The following is a 22,043-nucleotide window of genomic DNA, read 5'->3' as shown; positions in this document are numbered from 1 at the left end:
TGAACAACAGAAGAGCAATCAGTGTCCAGGCTACACCAGACTGAGACACTCTATATGTAGAAATCTACATTTCTGAGAAGTTACTGTATTAGTGTTATTGACACACGAAAGTTATGTTACAAAATCTGATTAGTTGCATGACATTATTAATTTGAAAATCGAATACATGCTGCTTCACAATTCTTGTATCATAAACACCTGACCTGACAGCTTTCATTTGTTTTTATTTTAAACTTTTTTCTGGTGTTATTTCTCTTTAAACGTAGTAGACATTATTGTTCACTGTTTAATATATCATTCACCATTACCTCTTGATTATATATATTTTTAAAATGTTTTGATTATTTTACCAGAAGCAAGCATCTTGAATTTGACCCTGCTGCCTCTGAACTCTGAGCGACCCGGACTGAGCTAGGACTTGTGCTCTGTTCGTGACTCAGACTGAGGGCAAAGCCAGGTGGAAGTCTGACTGAGTCTCTGTAAATGTCCTATCTGTCAACTTTAATCAATGTTTCCTAGGATACACAGGATTCCCTATTCACATATGATTTTAATTGTGTTTCTTAGTGGTAAATTGTGTTTACTTGACATTAGCGGAATATCAAAAAAGTTCTGCTCACATTTGTAAGCTTGAGTTGCTTTTGTACCATAATATTTGGATTTTTTGCCTAAAACATCAAATTTGGTTGCATCATTAATCAGCACATCATTTATAGTGCATTTTCTCATCCAGTGCCCAATCCAGACTTTCATGAATCCAGAGAACATGACAATCTAAATAAAATCTAACCTTCAGGCTTTAAAGAACCTCATTAACGTGAAATAGTATGGCGCAAAAAAATGAGCTGCTCTTAATGACATGTTCTATGATCACAACTCAGAGTTTCCCCCAGAAAACTTGCTAAGCCCAGCGGTCGGGGTGCCGAGACAGTCCACCGTGTTTTTGTATAAAAGATGTAAAGTAGACAGGAACTGTAAAAATATTACTGGGTAATTATATGTTATGGGAAAACATCGCCAGTGAAACAGTATTTAAACCCACATGTATAGAATCTTAAAAACAAAAAACAAATAAAAAGTATGCAATTAAAATGAATATCAATTATTTGCACTGTTTAATCCAAAGTAATTTATTGTCTCCATAAGGTCCTCAAGGGATTCAGGGGCCCAAAAAATGCTAATATTTTAATAAAGATCATAGATAGATAAATGTAACATTTGTTTGAGATTATCAATGCTGCTAAATTTGATTTAATGGTTTCAACATACATAAATTAAAAGATTTAAATTGTTTAATATTTAAATGTAAGGTTTTAAAGAGCTGGCAAGTTTACTTTGTATAAGTTCAAAGAACAATATTCATAGTTAAATTGTTTTGTTATCACAGCTATAATCAAATGCTATGAGTTTAATCTTTGAGTTTCAGCTTTGTTTGTTCACAAATACAAATTAATAAACTGCAATTATAACTGATTGTTTTTAGGTCGGCCAATTAAACTACTGTCCCTGTCTCCCAGATTTCAGCAAATTTAACATAGACGCTGTTAAAGGTGCTGATGATTTTAGCAGGAAAAGGGGCCCCAAGTCAAATTCTGCTCCAGGCCTCATACAGCCTGGAATGCACAACAAACGGGAGATTTAATTTAAGGCTTTAGTTGCTTTTCCATTTCGTGTCTGTTGAGGTTAAATTAAGAGTCACAGAAGCTGTTTTGATTGCTCGAGTTTTAATGGATGAGTTTTTCAGATCTTTGTGTGGCTGCATTCATTATCTCTGGCTAACTAAATGGACAAAGCATTTGGTATGCTTTGTGTAACTGGAAAAATAATAATAGAAATAATAATAAAATAATATAGCACCAGAGTGATGCGTGACTACGAGGTGAACACGAAAGCTCTTCACCGGGCTGAACCCTCATGATGAGTGGTTAGCGGTGGTTCGTTAACTAACGCTACGGCCAACCGGGACAACCGGAGACAACGCGCGGAGACGCCAGGTGTGTGATTGGTCTGCTCTCCTGGCTTTAAATGCATAAACTATAAACCTGTCTTCTATAAACCTATCTTTTAGGAATAAGTCTGGTCTGCCACTGAAATGCTCAGAGCAACAGAGAAGCTTTCAATTTTCCTAAAAACAGAAACAAGCAACGCTTAGCCTGGCCTGGGTGCTGGTGAAGCATGGCAGGCCACCAGGCTTATAATACACTGAGGGAAACCTTGACAACTGTTTAAAGAAAAAAACATTTCAAAATCCCCCAATCAGTGAAAAGACTAACATGAACATATGTTGTAGTAAATAAACTTTAACTTCAGTTTAGTTAAACTATAACAGTGTCATAACTATAACAGTGTCATGAGCACAGTGTCATAGCCAGTTAGCTTATGACACTGTGCTCATCTCCAGCTGAGGGTGAGAAAATGTTTCAAATGGATTTGGGTTCAACACCTATTAACTTGATAATTGGTGTTTTTTTCTTCTTTTTTTGTTGCACACATATTTTTATTATTTTCTTGCAGAGAAGTGCAGCATCTGTTATGCATTCACTTGCTTATCTCATGGCCATGTTGCTGCAGTCATGCTCATTCACTTGTATCCACAGCACTATCTGAATGCTGCTGTTTTCTCTGGGTCACTTCCAAACATAACAAGTAGAGGAGAATTGGTTTGTCTTTTTGGTTTAAAGTGAACGTTTGGTCCCCCGTTGGGTGGATGGTGGGTGTTCAGAGATTCAGCTGGTGTGCAGTTTCATAGTATGCAAAGTCACAGTCTGAACTAATGGGGATATTAGCTAAAGCTAGTTTGTTATGTTTGTGTGTGTACACCATGGTTTTTCTGTGCACATGAATATATTGTCACAATCCTCTCTACATAATTAGTGCATCTTTCATTTGTCCACATCTGTCCACTGTGGGCTATTGCAGGCTGTAGTTTTCCTCCATTTAGCCTCCTATTCCATCACTCCAGACTCCTACCTGACCTTAGCGGCTTCCCAGGGTATTTCTTCTAATACTGTATATAGTCATAAACATTAGTTCCACTAATGCTAAAGCGCTATACCAACATGCTAATTAGCAGATATATATATATATATTTGTACTTTAATTTCCTTTTTTTAAGTTGATGATTTTAATCACAAAATTAAAAATGCTTAAGTTTGGTCACTTGGATCAGGTTGATTGTTGAAGATCTCAGCTATCTATTAAACTGTGTGTAATCATTTTAAAATTATGTGAATTTAAATTTTCCACCAGTTTGTGTAGTTTCCTCTTTTTTGCATCACACATTACCATTTTTACTCTTATTAAAACCATATGGAGTGTAAATGATTATTTTTGATACAGAAACAGAACTAGCACAAGCTTGACTCCTTAACTTAAATAGTGTTAAGAGGTTTATAATATCAACTTTCAGTACAGAAAAAAATAGTGTGTGTGTGTGTGTGTCGCTGCTTGTGTAGCTGAGTCACATGTTCTTTTAAATGAAGAGATGACCCAGTCTCATGCGGCCCTTATCTTCTGCCCATTAGAACCGCTGTAAGCAGCTTAAGTATCCGGACTGCCTCTGTTTGAGCTCTGAGTTCAGGACCAGACTGTCCTTCCCTGTAGGAAAGAAAATGGCCCCAGGTGTCCGTTTACAAGATTACTTATCCCTCTTTTGAGTCGCGCTGCACATTTTGATCAAAAATGACCAGTAAACACAAAAAGCAGATTTAAAATTATTTCTTCAAAATTTTGTTCATAATATTTCTGGTAGTAAAGTAATCATTTACTAAACCTTAATTGGTCTTATATAGGCCTGTCGCGATAAACGATAAATCAATTAATCGTAAGATAAATTAAAACTACCGACTTCATTTTAATTATCGGCATTATCGTCTCTTCTGACCTTTTTCTCTTTCTGTTGATGACACTGAACGAAAAAAGGCTCAACTCCGGTTCTCTCCACTGACCCTCCCTTCCTCATTTCCTTAGTGTAAAGCCCAGCGCACACTACACGATCTTAGAGCTGTCGGCCGATTGTCGGCCAATTTTCAAAACCTGAGACCCCACATTAGCCGACAGAAATCCTAGCTATAACGGTTCCACTGGTTCGGTCCTGCCATGTGGTGTCCAACAATGGGCACAAAATAATGGCTACAAGTTCAGTGAACTCATTTTAAAACCAGGCATTAATCAATGCTTTACTACAATCTACCTGCAATGCATGTGGCTAGTGTCAGTGTAAAGTGCTGACTGAATGAAAATCATTATAACCTATTTACGTCACGTTAACGAAGAACAGCTGAAAAGTTACCGGTTTATCAACTGTGGTAGCAATTTCGCTCCAACTCCTCCCCTTGTCATTTCTATATTCTTTGCATGTTGAATAAACATTAATGTTGTTTCCACGTATCATCTCCAATGTCCGCCGGACTTCGGGTGGCGCTGTGTCAGCTGTTTGGGATTCCCCGACATAATTGCTGCAACGATGATCTACCGTAACACACCACACAATCTTAGAAAGACCAACGTGCTAAGATAGTTGTAAGGGGAAAAATAGCAGCAACAAATCCTGTAGTGTGAACTATTGCATCAGGTACTCGATGTGCCCATCTTCTCTATTTAAATCTAATTATTACTGAAGGGCAACATAATATACAGACTTCATAATCTTTTGGTTGAATGCAGTATTTATTTCTACTTTGGCTTTATGTTTAATTTTTTTTCAAGTGCGTTTTTTGTTAATGGAGACTAAGAATCCATTTTATTTTTGTTTTTGGTTGTTTTGTTTATTTTGTTTATCAGCTCAAGTGTTAAATGTTCTTTTGAAAATAATGTGTATCTATCTTTGGCAGGAAATCGCATGGATTATTACGTCATTTCCATTACATCAGTGTTAAAAGGTCTTCAAACAATATTATCGTTTATCGCAATAATTTTTTGAGACAATTAATCGCTGAGCAAAATTTGCTATCGTGACAGGCCTAGTCTTATACATCGCTGTGGAGGATGTTTGGCCAACTTTGATTTTTTTATTTTTTTTATTTCAGTGAGATTTGAGGCATTTCTAGTGTGTGCAACCCGCCACAGCATCTCAACTAGGTTTAGGTCCAAACTTTGACTGAGTCACTTTTGTTTTACTTTAGGACTTCATGGTGCTTTCAGGATCACTGCCCTGCTGTATGATCAGACTGCACTGTAAAAAAAATATTCACATATTTAACAGTGACGAACAGTAAAATCCAACAGGAAAAATTTGTAAACTGTAAAACAATTTAACACTGTTGAGTTCATGTGAAGTTGCCATAAATAAATCAGAAATCAGTGAAAAAATTGTACATGCTTGTTTTACAATAATTTTCCAGGTTGTTTTCAGCCTCATTTTAGAGAAAAGCTGCTGGTATTTTTCCCCTGAAGTAAAAAAAAAATTACAGTGAAATATTGACTCTGGCATAATTTCTAACTGTACAATTAACAGCCTTCCAACTGTGAAAGAAAAAATGTTTTACCATTCATGTGTTCTTTGTGTTTTGACCTTTTCGGAACGTTTCTGAGCCAGTTTGTCTCTTCAGATTTGGACAATGAGGAGGTAGATCAACCATCCTGTATTGCTCACATCTTCTTCTAATCACTAGAAAGTTTGACAGTTTGCTTTATCAGCTCCCCAGCATCACTTAGTCCATATCAGTCATTATCAACTTCTATAAAGATTCTGTCACTGCTTCTGCAAAATTTTCAGAAAGCACTTTAAATATGAAACTTTGATGAAAATGTCTAATATATATATATATATATATATATATATATATATATATATATATATATATATATATACAGTACAGACCAAAAGTTTGGACACACCTGTCTAATTCAATGGGTTTTCTTTATTTTCATGACTATTTATAAGGCAAGAAATCCCACTTATTAACCTGACAGGGCACACCTATGAAGTGAAAACCATTTCAGGTGACTACCTCTTGAAGCTCATCAAGAAAATGCAGAGTGTGTGCAAAGCAGTAATCACAGCAAAAGGTTGCCACTTTGAAGAAACTAGAATATAAGGGGTATTTTCAGTTGTTTTACATTTTTTTGTTCAGTGCATATTTCCACATGTAATATTCATAGTTTTGATGCCTTCAGTGTGAATCTACAATGTCAATAGTCACGAAAATAAAGGAAACTCATTGAATTAAAAGGTGTGTCCAAACTTTGGTCTGTACTGTATATGTATATTTTCCCTTGTTTCACTATAAAATAATGTTGCCAAATCCACAGATGCAGTTACTGATATCCAAACTGATCCATTAAATCTGTTTGTATTAAAAATGTCTCAGTCTATCCTCTGTGACGCTCCACTGGGAGAAACTCCAAGACTTTGAAAGTCACAGAAGTCTTCAGAAGACGATCTTCTCTTTAAACAGAAACTAAAAGAAACCTTTTTCTTCCTATGTATTCTCAGTCTGAGCTCACTGAGGTGACACATTGCTTTTTTGCTTAAGTTTTCCACTTCCATATTAACAGTCATGTTACTGCATTTTAATTAGAGGTGCATTAAATGGGGATCAATTCCCCATTAAATGTAAATGGGGGTCAATTCCCACACATACCACTCTTTGTATTGGTTTTTTATATTCTACATGAAGAAATGATTGTCAGAGATCATTAGGTAGAATACTTTCTCATAATGCAACACTACCGTTTTGTTCCGAAAACACGGTTGTGAATATTGAGAGCATGTTTGCTCCTCTGTTCCTCCAGTTATTCTGTTTCTGTCTTTTTCAATTCTCTGCAGTCACTGTGTGGATTTCCACCAATGTGTTGCAACATCAGTAAACAGCTGTTGTTTTCTTCACTCTTTAAGTCATCAAGATGAATTTGAAAGCAAATCTACTGACAGGCACACATATTACAAGCTGTCTTGCCCTAAAATGTTGATGCAGGCATGCTTTTATTGAAAACCTTAGCAGTATTTATAATCTTATTTTTCAAAAGCATTTTAGCACAAATTTTTATAGAGTAATTTCCCTTCTTGTGGGAGACAACAAAATACAAAAAATACATTTTTGATATGTTTCAAAAGTTATCTTTCCAAAATTTCCTTTTTATACCCAGACGTACCTGAAAAGCAGCGTAAAGAGGTTTACTTGTAAAGGCTTTTCTAATCTTCCTTGATTTATTTTATTTTGTTTATAACCATTAAGAGTTAAATCTCAATAAGAGAAAAGAAAAGGGGCCTGATAAAGTTTTTAATAGCAGTATTTAAACTGTAGCATTTGTGTCAAACTTAAGTCAAGGACTTTTCATAACAATCTGGATTAAATATATAAATTGAAAAACAAACAAACAGAAGCTGGTATTAAAAAATGGAAGTTAAGATGCATTTTATTACACTGGTATTGGGGATTCCAACTTTTTGAGTGCAGATTTTCACATCAGTACAGTGGACAATTAAAAACCCGTACAACTGCCTATTTTAACAGTTCAATAAGACTAAATATACCTTATTATGCATTAATATGCACTGTGAAAACTGTCTTAGGACTACTGCAGAAGATAATATCTACAGTTTTGTTATCTATATTTCTAGGGAGAGAAAAAAAGTCTTTCCTGGGTTGGTTTGCAAATGTCAGCCAGTAGCGCTTCAAGTAGCTCTGGCTATAGATATTCAGCTTCCCAAACTTAAGTATTTTTTAAATGTTTTAGATATGCTCTACTAAACAATCTGTAGTTATGTTATAAAGAAAAAAATGTAAATCTGTGAATGCTACCTTCCTAACAGGAAGTAGGTTAATTGAAGTCTGAGTATGTTTCCCAGGTCACCAACAGACATGCTAAAAAACAAAAACTACATAGGATTGGTTTTGAGAACATTAATAATTTAAAATAAATCCAAAACTGTATTGTGTGATGGTGAATTATTTGTTTTGTGTTGTTCACGTCAGATGTGTGGTCCATATTAGTTTGCAAGGACCATTCTAATTAACCTAACTGTTTAGCAAACTCAATGTTTAAAAGCGTTGTCAGTGCGAAGAAGATGTGAGTTTTTTAAAGACTTTTGCTGTGTTTATGCGGCCAGTCTAACTCCTACCGGACAAAATATCTTTTATTTATTAAAAACAGGTTCTGTTACATAATAAGGTCATTGATAAAAAAGGTAAATATGAGAACGACAATGCTTGATTTAAAAAGATGACTGTACCATCCCTGGAGGAAAGATATTTTTAAAAAATATCTTTTTTTTGAAGATGAGGAGAGAGGAAATTAAAGCAGTGCTTATGTCCAGGAGTTTGTTTTTGTGGTGAATTACTTATGTGTTGATCACGATAGATATAGATTTTGAATTTGTTGTTTTTCATTATTGATGATCCTCTACTGGAATCAGTTCTAGGAATCAAAACTCCTTTATTCACATTCATGAAGGAAAAGCTTGTTTTTCATCTCCATTTTTCAAACCTTTAGCATTCAAATGCATGACAACCCACCAATACATGTGTGAGATTTCCTCATTAAAACCTGTGTCCATCTGTATTTGGTGTCTGAATGTGGGAATCTTTTTGGGTGGGGGGGGGGGTTGGCTAGATGGGCCTGCAGAGGGGAAATTACCTACCAAGCAGCTCGAGGAAGACAAAACACCCAGCTGACACACTACCACACACACCCCTACAAAAATAGCTTTAATAAAACTTACCAGTGCTGAATGCTAATGCTGCTGTGCTTTCTTTCCTCTGATCTTCCTCCTGCCCCTTCCCGCCTTTGTTTTGCTGCAGATGCGACTCAGAGAACCGATACCTTGGTAACCCTCTCCGTGGAACCTGCTACTGTAAGTATGCTGCCAACATTTTACTGAGTCCTGGTCTGGATGTGTGTTCGCCCTTCTATTATTCCTGGAAGCAAACTGACCTTGTTGGTCATTTTGTATGTAGACACACAACTCTAGAGCAGAAACCATTCCTCATCTGAATTTCAATGCGCCTTCAACCAGCCTAGTGTATAAAAAAAGCATAACTGTGTACTGTTCAGCTGTGTGCTACTGCTGCAATGTCGCCTTACTGCATAGAAAACTTATCAAACTTTCAGAACTAGTACATAGCACACAATATTTCCTCTTCCATTCCAGCTTTGGAGTTAAAAGTCCTAAAATGTGTAATTCCAATACCTTCTGCTGCTGTTTTAACAACAAACGGCTTTACATCAGGGTTAAGTTTAATCTGATTTCCACAAGGAAGTTGGCAACACCAAGTTAAACCAAAAGAAGACCCTGGAGACTAGATGCTGCTTGTTTAATTAAATAAAGCGAAATGACAAAATAGTCAACACATTGAGTCATGTTTACAACAAAACATACAGCAAGCTCACTAAAGTAACATTTTAGCTCAATAAGCAATAATATATAAAATTCATCAGTATAAACTGTCAGATGACGCAACTTATGGTGTTCCTGCCAGATAGTTAAGCATAAAGGACATTTTTTGATTACATTTCCACGTGGGCCTTTGTTTTCTAGTAAAGATCGAACATCTGGAAGTCTGGAACCAGACGTAGAATTTACCGGTAGTATTTTCTAATGAAAACTTCCGTAAAGCATTAATTGTTCACCTAAACACCTGGTAGTAACTTTTAATAAGACAAATTATTTTAGAATTGATTTTTTAATGTATGAACTTATTTATTCAGATAAAAACACACTAACATCTATAATAAGACACTTCTGCCTATTAAGTCAATGCTTAAGTCAATTCTGCAATTCAAAATTATGAGCTAAAATAATAGACTAACTGTACCATCAGCGTCTGCTGTAATGTTCGTAACGACTGCTGTGTAAAAGACTGCTTAATTTGGACTCTAGTAACAGGAAGTAGCACATTGTAGTGATTAGCTTGGCATACATGGAAACAGTGTGAATAAAGAGAAGCAGCTGTAACCTGCACATGTGACCAGAGCTGCAAGTATGCAGTTAAATGGAGAGCAGATCAGAACATCTTTAGAAAGGGTTAATGGAAATAGGTAAATTATAAACCTCAAGTAGCTCAGTTTCACAAAAAAGGTTGTACTCACTTGAGGTGGATTTTGACTTTTTGTAAAAAGATTAATGCGATAAAAAGAGAAATTATTTTTTCGGCAAAGCACATTTACCAGATAATGTTTACCTCACATGACTTATCAACTGTTTCTGTTGTTGGCGTCTTTCTGGAAATATGTAACATTGTAAATACTAGTTGACATGACAGAACAATTACAACTTGCTTGATTGCAACTTATTCCTGAAAACGTTTCTTCTTTTTTCTAGGATGTGTGGCTCATGCTAGTTTACTTCCTGTTTCTTACAGCCATATGTAACAGTAACATTTGATAATAATACTCTTAGCATAGCCTGCTTGATGCTCTCCAAACTAGTAGACGGAAACATGACTAATTTGCCTTTTTTTGTGACATTTTGAAAGCTTGCTCGGATTTTGGCACTAGCCTATAAATGATTTAGAAATGTGTTGCTGACAAAAAAAATCTGATTGAAATATCCCCGAGCACAGAGACATTTAGAAAAAGAAATGTTTCCCTCTTTCTTAGTTTTGAAGATGGGGAGACAAAATTAAAGCAATGTTTATGTCCTGGAGTTTGTTTTTGTGTTTCCAGATGCAACCAGGTTTCACATTGACTTTCCTCATTTGCAACAAATTGCTGGTTTTTGACTCTGGAGGGCAGATGAAGGAGGAAATCTGGAGACAAAACAGATGTTTTGCAGCATGCAAGCGTGCTTGCTCGTGCTTGCATGGGGGAAAAATGATTTGTCTATGGATTGCAGTCATCATTACAAATACAGTATTACACCATACTGACAGAAAGTTTAAGTTTTGTCAATGTCAATAACCATATAGTGTGACTATGAAAGCTGCAACGTTAGACAAAATGCACCAATTAGAAGAGTTCAGCAGAAAAAGAAAAGTCAGAAATGCCCTTTAAACATATATGAAGATGCTGGACAGGTAGAAAGACTGGCCGTTAAGAGAAAAGTGATGAATTAGGATGATGTAAAGGAAAAACCATGTGTAATGCAAGAAGTTTCTTTTCCTAAGCAAACATTTTGAACTTCTGACTTTAGGACTGATGTCTAAAAGCACTAGGTGGTACCAACATTATGTGTTGCTTCCGATAATGCACACGTATCCAGACGGACATGCACCCGTTTTAGGAGCTATTAGTCTGCCAGTGCAGGGCTCCTCGATATCGCTATGACTACGGCTGAAGTGCTGTGTGGTTTTTTCCACATGCGTTTGACTCCATTGTGACTTTTATTAATGTGGCATTACGGCGTAGCACTGTTTGAACAAGAGTGAGCAATATCAGATGTAAATACATCCAAAACCTTTTCTGCCATACAGTCACTATTTTCTGCACACTCATGCAAGACTGCGTATGTGTGCAAATTAGATATTTTAAAAGCAATCCACTTCCTTTTAATATGAGTGGAGCCACAACTGTGACTGAGGTCAATATTAGCTTTAAATGTCATTGAGCAGCGGGACTGATAAGGAAAAGCATAATCTGTCTCAGGTCACCTTATGCAGTATGAGATTATTTGTAGAAGGAGCTTGCATAAACTGGGTTGCTGTTCTTTAACACAATTTAGATTAATACAACAGAATTTAAGTATTTGATGTTGATACTGATTGCTTTTTTCCAAGTTTCCCACTTATAAAGAATAAAGAGGTTTGTATTTTTGATCAAAGGTACACCTCAACTGTGGGTGACAGAATCTTAAAAAAGGTCCTGAATATTCTATTGTATGATTTTCAAATAATTAAAATTGCAGTATTACATATTTTCCAACCACATAGTGTCATTTTACAGCATAATCACATAACTATGTTCCCCTTAGTAGATATAAAATGCTGCATATATCAAACATAACTTAAAAGAAAATTTACCTTGTAATTTAACGCCTTAAAATAGGGACTCTGTCTCTTTAACATTTCTCCTCTATTAATCCCTTAAGAACATTTTTACCAGCTTTCCTCTGAGAAGTAGCTCAGCAGTTCCACCAGGTGTTTGCTAATTGCTGCTGGCTAGTCTGAAGGAGCTGAGTGGGCGAGTTGCAGGGGAGGAGTGCTCTGCGAGGAGGAAGTAGAAGGATTGGACTCTGCAGCTTGAGGAGGAGCTTTGTCCTCGAAAGTGGAGCTAGGTCCACCCAGTCGTTTATCACAGCTGAGTGTTTGCCATGGAGATTAAAGGCTTTCTCATACGTGAATGAATTAAGGCAACATACCAGGTTTGTTTTTGATGCGAGAATAACATTATAACATAATGTAAAGCTTAATACTGCCTCTTTACCAGTTAACTGCATGAAACATGTGATTGATACAGTACAGATTAACATTTGTAGAACATGTCAAAGTGTTTTGTATGTGACATCAATCTGCTGAGGTTGACAGTTGGCACAAACAGTCGTACAGTAGCTAAAACATCACCTTGTGAGTGCTGGCTGTCCTGATGGAGAGCAAACGGGGCCCGAAGCCCAACTATTTCATCAAACCTGTTAGCATCCATTTGTATTGTGGGAAATTAAGGACTTTGTCAAGAGAAATGTAGCCAATCAAAATGCTGTTTGCTGACAGGGTGCTCTGTATACGCCAGGCACACCTGACTATGTGTGAAAGTTAATGTTGAACCAAAACAGTAATCCTTTACAGTGTGAGTATCACTGATTCAAACACAAAATGGGAGTTTTAAAGCTGAACGTGTCATCTAGGGAAGCTGATTTATTGATATAAATATTACCCAATATAATACAATGTGGTCTCACGGTCAAGGTTTTAGTTGGAACAACTTCTTTCTGCCGTATAGGTTTACAGACATTATATAAATTTCAGTTTCATGTTTTAATCAAACAAAAACGAAAATCCAGCAGCAGATGGGTTTTCTTTCCCTCGTCATGTTGCTTAGGGGCGGCTCTCCTGCATGTTTGAGACCTTCGCTGCCTTAAAACACCAGATATTAATAAATGGCTCATTGGGAGGATTTATTGACCTTGGCAACATGCTGAGGACGAAGTTCAGTTATTTGAATCAGTTGTTTATAGGAAATATTTTTTAAAAAATGTGCAGGACCCTGAAGGCCAGGAGCAGTGGCCACTGCTCTACATCTCCTGCTTTATTAGAATGATCTGGCTTTTTATGGACTTTAGTAAAACATCCCTTGAAGTATCCATTCAGCTACTTTCATAGAGCTTAAATGGTTGGATCTGTTCCCCATACGTCACTCTGGCTTCACTCAAAATATGCAACTATGGTCCCAAACACTTACAGTGAGTCAGAGGTTGAGGAGCTACATTTACAGATCTAACACCCTTTCCATCAACTCTTGTTGGTGGGTCTGAATGGAACAGATCTCTTCCAACAATGTCTACAAACACTTTGGAGGCATTTCACACTTGTTCCCTGACACAACAGTGGGGTAAAAATAAAAGGCTGGCTGTGACTGTGTGATAATACATAATGTGATATGACATAAAGTAGTGAAATAACACCCAGTGCTTAGCATGTCATGTTTGACGTAACTGGGTAGGAGGTGAAGAGCCGTCAGTTGATCCGAGTCTTTGGGGAACAGAACATTGGTTCTCTAAAGTCTACACACCCTGTTAAGATAAGATTTTTTTTTGTAGAAATATAAGACATTGACAGAAATTTCAAACGTTTTCCTCCTTTAACGTGACCATACCCTGAATAAATGAAGTGGACAACAAATGTAGATACAGGTCAAAGCGATAAAAACCCCTCAGCCATAGATCTGATGGTCTGAGGGTTCATTGGAACAACGTGTAGGAATGCACTCATTTGGGCAGACATCTCAGATCTTCTGTAGCTGCTCCCTCAATTTGTGGGGTTATAGTTTGAAGTTTACTAAAATCCACTGCAGATTTCACTCTCCATAACTTCTTCATTTACTTTTTGGATCCTCCATATTTCCTCTAGCTTCTTGTGGTGCTTCTTCATTTAGGATTGCTAGCTTGACGGCTAGCACAGCTGTTAGAGGTGCTGTGATTTGGACTCTGTAATGATGGGTTCAAAATAGTGTTGGGACTGGATGAAAGTTTTTAATCAGGTTCATTGCAGGGTCCGTAATTAATGAATACCATTTTAATCGAAAACCATACATCGACAAAATATGCAACATTCTCGATTCAAAAACCCTTTTTGCCACAAAATTATTGAATAAATAGACACATGAACTCAACCACACAGATATTAGGTTTTATTCTGTTTTTTGACTATTTAACCATCAGATTGGTGCAAAGTGCTATTTTCCCCATTCAGTTTTCAGTGTTTCAGGAATCCTTCATCATTCATGGATTTTAGGCTTGAATAGCTTCGCTGATAGGCTAACTCCTTTTAGCACAACTTGAGCACAATAATAGCCTTTTCCAGTGTCCTATCAATTTGTTTTTTGAGGCAAAAATTAACCCACTGTTGGCCAATAAAAGTGGACTTGCCATCTGTTGCTGTGGTTTCAGAATGTTACCAGTGTCAAATTTATGGTCCTACCAGAAGCACAAATACAAAAGTCCCACTCAAAATAATTGCGTTAAATTTCTAACGCATTAAAATCTCCATAATTAATCCATAAAAATCTGGTATTTTAACACTGCACTACTCCAAACAAACAGTCTTCTGTTGGGTTTGAAAGCAGTTAAGTTAAGCAGCATATTATAAGGCCAGATGTTTTATTACTTCATTGTAACGACTGCATTGATTACTTTGGCCTGAGAATTAAAACACAGTAAATATCAGGCCGCTGTATAGTCCCAGGTTTATATGTTCATGTTGCAGCACCTGTCAGAAATTTATGTTGATGAACTTGATGAATAGAATAATAAATTCCAAGCATCCAGCTATTGGCTGCCATGTTCCTCATGTCTTCTGGGGCTGAAGCGCAGACAGTCGCCTTGGTTTAGTAAAGGCTTTCATATTGAACCGCTAGTCAATTGATAAAAGACAACTTTGCAGTTTAATGAGTTTGCCCCCCAGTCTGGCTCGCATTTATGAGCAGGCATCGCCACGACAACAATTTAATGAACTACTGTCATACTCCATCACAGCAAACTACAATGAATGTCTCATTAGTAGCTCCCAGTGAGTGTCCCACAGCTTCCACTGGCAAGACCAGCAGACGGCTCAACGACCAGTTAAACCAAACAGCATAGAGCAGACCACGATACCCTCCAGGCCCAATAATCTCCTTTAAAACACAAACGGAGACAAACTCAAAGAGTAGCTGAATAACCTAGTTCGATATAGATTAAGAAGTGAGTATTGAGGCTTGAAAAGGAGTTAATTTGTCATGTTTTTTTTTTATCTTAAGGTTTGTTGTTTGAGGGCTAAAATGATATGCAAGACAAACTATGCTTTGAGAATATTTCAACCACTTCAAAGTTCATTCTTTGCTTTAAAGAAGTTGGCGCTGAACAGCTTTTCTGACTGGAGGACATTCATTATAGCTACAATCTGTTGTGTGCCAAAGATTCTTGGTAATGGTATCCTGAGGCCAAAGGAATGTATGTTGTTGACAGGCTGCTGATGTTGATGCAGAACCCTCTTGTGGTGGTTGGCAGATGTAGCATCTTAAATCAACAGCAACTTTACGCAGAAAAACTAAAGGAGCACCAGGCTACCTATTTTTGTTTGTGGTTCACAATACTACTGTTGGAGGACAGAAACAAAGTGGTCACATGACACAAATACACCAGGAGCCACAGCTTTCACACAGGAAGTATTGATGCTCAGTTCAGATTTTTGGCTGAAATCCAATATTTTTCGTGGTTGTTCATAATGCTATGTAACCTCAATCAGACTTCTGTGTGTCTGTTTGGATTGCCCCCTTATGTCGGGGCAAACCAGATTTTTTACATATATACTGTATGTGTGTGGTACATTGGTGTACTTTATTTTGCAATTGGTAGGTTATTGGTTCAGATCCAGCTTCCTCCTGAGAAGGTTTCTGGCCAAGACCCTTTCAGCCAAACACTGTCTGCATCTCAGTGTATAAATGTGTTCCCGTTTGTGATAACCAATGGGTAGATGTGGATCGAGATTGGAAAGCCGCTGTATAAATTTTACTGTCCCTCTCTTCCCTTCCCAGTTTGCTTGAATAACAAATTGCAACATTTCTGGTGTCTTATGCATTGTTGTTTAAGCCAAGATGAATTTCCCATAGATTCATCAACTCCAGCTTGACTTCCAGTCATGTTCAGTGTGAAATCCTTGTGGTCCTCTTGTTTATTTCACCTGTTTTCTGAATATCTTGACGCTGCACATTGTGCTCCACTCTCCATCTGGAAAGTGTTGCAAATGGGAAATAATGAGTTGATAACAAACAGTGAATGAAATGTCGATGAGACAATCTGACAAAATGACATTGTTGGGGAGTTGACACCTGTTTTGCTTGCTGCTGTTCGCTGCAGATATCTCCACTGGATTAAGTTCTGAATGGGGGTTTCCGTCTTTTTGCCCCATACCGGGTAGTCCGCACTTGTTTTGGCTTCATCAGCTTACACATTACTCAACTTGAAGACATTTCTAATACAGTTTGTGGTATATTAATGTGATTTATGTGACATGTGAATTTTCACATGTCATTTTCTTAGTGAAACTGCTGTTAGATTTCGCAGGTGGGATTTGTAAAATGAAACTTTAAACCTTGATCCTAACTGCCTTGACATTAAGCTCAGAAAGGACCTATTATGTGATCTTTGTGAGTTAAATGTGTTTGTTTTCTTCTCCTCCCTAATTAACAGCGCAAGACAGTAAGAAATGCACACCTGTATACTCTTAAACACACATGACTGTAATATATTCAGGAATTTACACCCTGGATTCACTGGAGAAACACTTACACATGTGCACACTCAAGTCTGCATCCCTTTTTTTCTTAACAAATAAAACCCCCACACGCTCTGCTGCTGCGACCCTTATGGGATAAACAAGTGAGCTGCATCAGAGCAAGTCTGCCTGGAAGAGAGCGGGGAAGAAGAAAAACCCTCTTTGATCTGATCGTATCTGCTGTTCAGACTAAATTGCCATGAATGGTGAACAAAACAAGAGTGTTTGTCAAACATAATTTGCTTTCGTCTTGGTGACGCCCCGGGATTGTACAACTAAGAGGAAGGTGATAACACAGACTCTCTCCCTGCATGTGATACCAACTTATTTTTGCTCTGTAAACTGAAAAGCTTCACAGTGTCTCTGCTGAGTTCAGACATCAAAGGTTAGAAAGCAGCTCATTACTGAAAGAAGTGGACATTTCATTTTGGCAACATATCAGTTCATTCCTTTGTGTTAGTTGATTTAATCGTTTTGATTATTATTTTTCCTTTATTTTGTCTTCAGCTCTCTGTTTTAATTATTCCTTTTCCCTCAGTCTGCCAACCTAGTGTAGCTTCTCACTAGGTTTGTTTTCATTGATCATAAAATTGCGCAAATGGGAATTACCCTTTATGGAAACATGACAATTTTAAAAAACCCAAGTTTTCAATGAAACGTTTTGGCGCCAGGCAGAGTTGGAAGCAAGTTACATTTGCTTGACTAACCTTTTGGAAACAATTTAATTTTAGGAGTAATTTTGTTCCGTTGTGCTTTTTGGAATAGAATAGATAAACAGCCTTTATATAAAGATTCACACGAAACGCTCTGTGTTAAAAGCAATACATAAAAATAAGATGGACAATAATAATTTTACTTTTACTCAAGGTATTTTTGTATGAAGTATCGCTACTTTAATTTGTGGAAAGTGTCTGGATTCTCTCGCCACTGAATGAAGTACAAACTTGTTTTAACCAAAAATTTACCAGACACAGACAAAACACTGGCAATTTTGTTAAAGTTTCATAAATTTTATATAGAAAAAAGCTGATTTGGAGAAACGTTTCTTTTGCCTGAAATTGGTATTTTGCATTAATGACATTTATTTGCATTTTGGCTTTTACCAAAATTTCCACATAACTTAATATTCTGATCTGTCTGATGATGTAATTATTAAATATGAGCTGATTAGTTATAGTTATTAAAAACTCATCATTACGTTCCTTCTCTGGTTTTGCCTGCACTTGTGACAGACATGTATAGTTTAGATGCTGCCAGAATTCATTATAAGAACTGTTGTGTGTTAAGCTGATTTTCCTCAGACAGAAGGCATATTTCTGGAGCAGCACAACATTTAATATGCAAGTTTAACATCAGGTCTCTTTAGCCTTGTGTCCTATTTTCCCTGTATATATGCCTCATGAAAAGGAACTGAGCAGTACTTAACTGCTGTCTCACATTACATTTCAGTGAGCACAAATCTATCCAAAAATTTTATTATATCGTCTTCCTGCAAGATGCTTTGTGAGCTGGAAAATGTAGCATTTTAACTAGCCTTCCAAACCACCTGAGTCAAGACTTTTACTGGCAAACTTTACTTTTTTGGCAAACACATATAGTTATTACTTTCAGGTTTGATAAATATCAGCCACAGGAGTGATGTATCCTAAATGCCAGGAGTGAACCTGGAAAGCGAATCGGTGTAATGTTAGGTCAAATTTCTCTGAGTCTGTGGTAAAACTGGCCTGGACTGGACTGGACTGGGGCTAGAAGGTTAAACTTGTGAAAATAGTCTGAGAACATGAACGCTTGTCTGAGCTAAAAATAAAAAGCTGCTGCCTGTTCTGCTTTATATGTTAGCAGGTGATAAAAATATATACTTTAGTATATTTAAAACATACTTACATTTGCGTACGTACATTTTAAGCATACTAAGTATTAAGTGTAGTGTACTACATATACCTACAGCATGCTTGTACCAATTTTGACATTATAACTTTAAAACACATTTAAATATAATGGTACCACAGTACATTTTAAAGAAATATATTAAATAAAAGTATACTTTACTATACAAAATATGTATTTGCTCAATACCAATGTACTGATGTACCAATGAAACAGTATGATTTTAATGACATTTTGTGTACATTTTAAAATATATGCTCAAAATAGATTTTGAATTCACTTAAAGCTTACTTTAAAAGTAAACTATTATATATACTGAAATTAAAGTATGTTAAATAAGTTACATCTCAGTGTATATTTTAGGTTAATGAAGGCATTATTAAGGCATTAGGTGCCTTAATAATCTTTTGCTATTTTGTTAAAATGACAAAGAATAAAAAAATAACAGTCCTTATAGAGGAACTTGATATAATGTTGCTTAACAAAGTAGTACATAATGTGTTCATGCCTCAAAACATCAAACATTGACAGTTTAGTGACAGAGGTTCTACAACAAATACAATACTTGTTCTTAACACTAAATATAGCAGGTATCTTCAATTTTATGTCTCTCCAAATATGATCTGTTGTTTTCAGTTTTTTAACTGAAACACAGAAGCTATTTTTGCCCAATCCATTTTCAGATGTATGATGTAAGATCTACGTATCTATTAGTGAACAGCATTAGCTCCAGTTCACACTCCAGACCAGATTGGTGGTAATGCTCACTTTCATTTTATTTTTAAAAAAGCGCCATAAAAAGAACATCACACAACATAATATGATATGCTGTTCAAATTCGCCATTTTTAGTCGCCCATTATTGCCTTAAAAATAGAGAGCGCCTTGATAATAATTAGTAGTTTTGGTAAATTCAAGTTGGTGACGTCCTAGTCCGAGTTAGACGATAACACCAGGACAAGAACTGGATGGAAATGAAATGTGGGTCACGAAAGGAACCTGAAGGAACAAAGGCTGCTAACGGTAGCTAGCTGGTGGTAAGTTTGCATCAAAATCCTAATTATCTTAGTTTAATTATAAACAGTGCAGTAAATGTATAAGCAAACTTACGTTGGTTTCAGAAATAGTCATTTATCAATGTTATTGTGACTTTTATGATTATTATAACAATCATTCAACTTCATGTTATAACTGTATGGAGGCCCTGTTTGCTGTGACTTAATATAGTTTTCTTCATAAACTTAACCTGGTTTTAATTAAGCTCAGTATGCCAAAAAGACTTTGATATTTTGAGGCTGTTGTTATAACTCGTTCATCATCATTTTTATCTTCAACATATTTTTGCAGTTTAAGCAAATCAATATGAAAAACCTAAATACTTTTCTGTTTCAGAAAAGGCTCTGGCTCCACTGGATCATCGCCCCAGTTTTGAGGATGAATCTCCACAGCGTTTTTATGGTGTAAGGTATGCTGTTTGTTTTTTTTTACACTGAGCTACATTTTTAACAACAGTGTTTCCAACACTGAGTGCTTAATAAACATGATTTGATTTGAAAATAATTGTACAGAATGTAATTTGCCTTGTTAATCTGCCATTTCTCTTTCATACATTTTATTCATTGTCATGGACTAGTGACCTGTCCAGGGTGAACCCCGCCTCTTGCCCGATGACCACCACCAGCCACCAGGATCAGCGTGTTCAGATCATGGGTAGAAAGCTTTTAAGGCAGTTTGTCCCTTTTAAGTCCACACTTAAAACAACTTCATAGTTATTGAAGTTGCATCGACCTATTTATGATATTGCTGACTATTTTTTTCTACTTCTAACATTTACAGGCAAAGAAGACACCCAGAAATGTTTTTTCACTCCAGGCATCTGGTCCCAATCATTATCAGTTCTTTTGATGTCGCATACATAGCGAATCCACAATGTCTTAAAATTGTAAGTCATATTTTTTTCTTTGCTGTTTTTCTTTACTCTTAAGACTACAAGTGCTTTCTCTGTTTAATTGCTCTATTGTTCTTTTTTGTAGGTTTCTGTTAAGTGCAGTGGTGCAGTGAATGGTAATGTTCTGTTGTTGATCCTCACTGTTCTTAGGAAGGAGAAATGTCAGTTTGTCTGGAGTAATACTGGAATACTATGACATTGTATTAAAACAATACTCTGTCCTTGGTGAAATATTTTTCACATTTCCTCTAAAGTGTACCTATTGTTTTATTGTGCTAATTTTCATGAGCATGTTGTCTGTAAACTTTTAATATATTGACAATTCGTACAATTCTCTGATAGTATATTGGCAATGTTCTCTTGTAAGATGTGAATATATTGACTGCATAATGTAATTTTTTTCAATCGTAAAGTGTGTTGTAATTAATCCTTCTGTGTACTGTAGTGTGTAAGAATCATGTAATGTACAAAGTACTTAAGTTTAAGTAATAAGCTTATGTACTTAGAAGATGTTCTAAATATATTTTAAATGTAATTCAATCACAAAAATAGTGCACTTAAAATATACTTTTCAAGCATGTTTATATTACATAAAAAGCTGTATACTTAAAGTATGCAAAGTATAACTGTATTTGTTAGAAAAAAAGAATGTGAAAGTACACTTAATCCACTTAAAATTGTGCTTTTCCTCATTTGTCAACGTAGTAACATTTAAACTAATTTATGCTGATTTTTAAATAAAGCTAAGCTACATGCTGAATGGAGTAAGTCTGTTAGTCAACGTGCTAGTGATGAGCCAAATGCTCTTGACAGCATATTGGCTAACCTTTGCATCTTAACTAACTATATGGAGTGTGTTACTTGAGATCAACATGCTAAGGGTTAGCAGCCATGCTAATGTACAGAAAAATACTTGCTTTCCTCCCATTACCTGCCCACAGAACTACCATCCCTTTAGATTGAGTCCATCTTTGTCCTTCTTCTCTGCCTTTGTTGTTCCTGGTTTTACCCCTCAAACCCCCTCACCACCTCCCTCAGTCCCAGCAAGCAGACATGGTGACCCAGGGAGGCTTTTGCTGTATATCCAGAGGTTGAATTACTTACAATTCATTCTGTACTCTCCTCATTGTTTTTCTGACAGCAGATTAGCCCCAGACACTAATGTGGAGCTGCTTTCATAAATTATAAAATTCACTCCGAAGACATGACTATTTAAGAGTCTCGATCTTGTTTATGGATCTGTCTGGATGCTCGTTTGAGAAAGCAAACGGGCACAATGAAGTTCCTCAAGTTCACATTTAGAAAACATCTGTTTGCGTCCTCCTTCAACAGTATTTACTTTTGTCACAGATTGAGATCATT

The 22,043-nt window shown here is 36.3% G+C and overlaps 1 protein-coding gene across 4 annotated transcripts in view; it reads left to right on the top strand.

The window, feature by feature from the left end:
- LOC114137745 (attractin-like protein 1) overlaps nucleotides 1-22,043 on the top strand; it is a 324,777-nt gene that overhangs the window by 141,262 nt on the left and 161,472 nt on the right. For all 4 annotated transcript variants that reach the window (XR_003594084.1, XM_028006550.1, XM_028006549.1 and 1 more), the window contains one exon: nucleotides 8,745-8,797. Coding sequence is in view for 3 of the 4 variants with exons in the window: in XM_028006550.1 (XP_027862351.1) it covers nucleotides 8,745-8,797 (53 nt within the window). In the remaining variant the exon portion in view is untranslated. The remainder of the gene's footprint in view (nucleotides 1-8,744; nucleotides 8,798-22,043) is intronic.

Source organism: Xiphophorus couchianus, chromosome 22 (assembly GCF_001444195.1).
Source record: "Xiphophorus couchianus chromosome 22, X_couchianus-1.0, whole genome shotgun sequence".
Lineage (NCBI taxonomy): Eukaryota > Metazoa > Chordata > Actinopteri > Cyprinodontiformes > Poeciliidae > Xiphophorus > Xiphophorus couchianus.
Note: the sequence above shows the minus strand (reverse complement) of the source record. Positions and strands in the feature narration are given on the sequence as shown.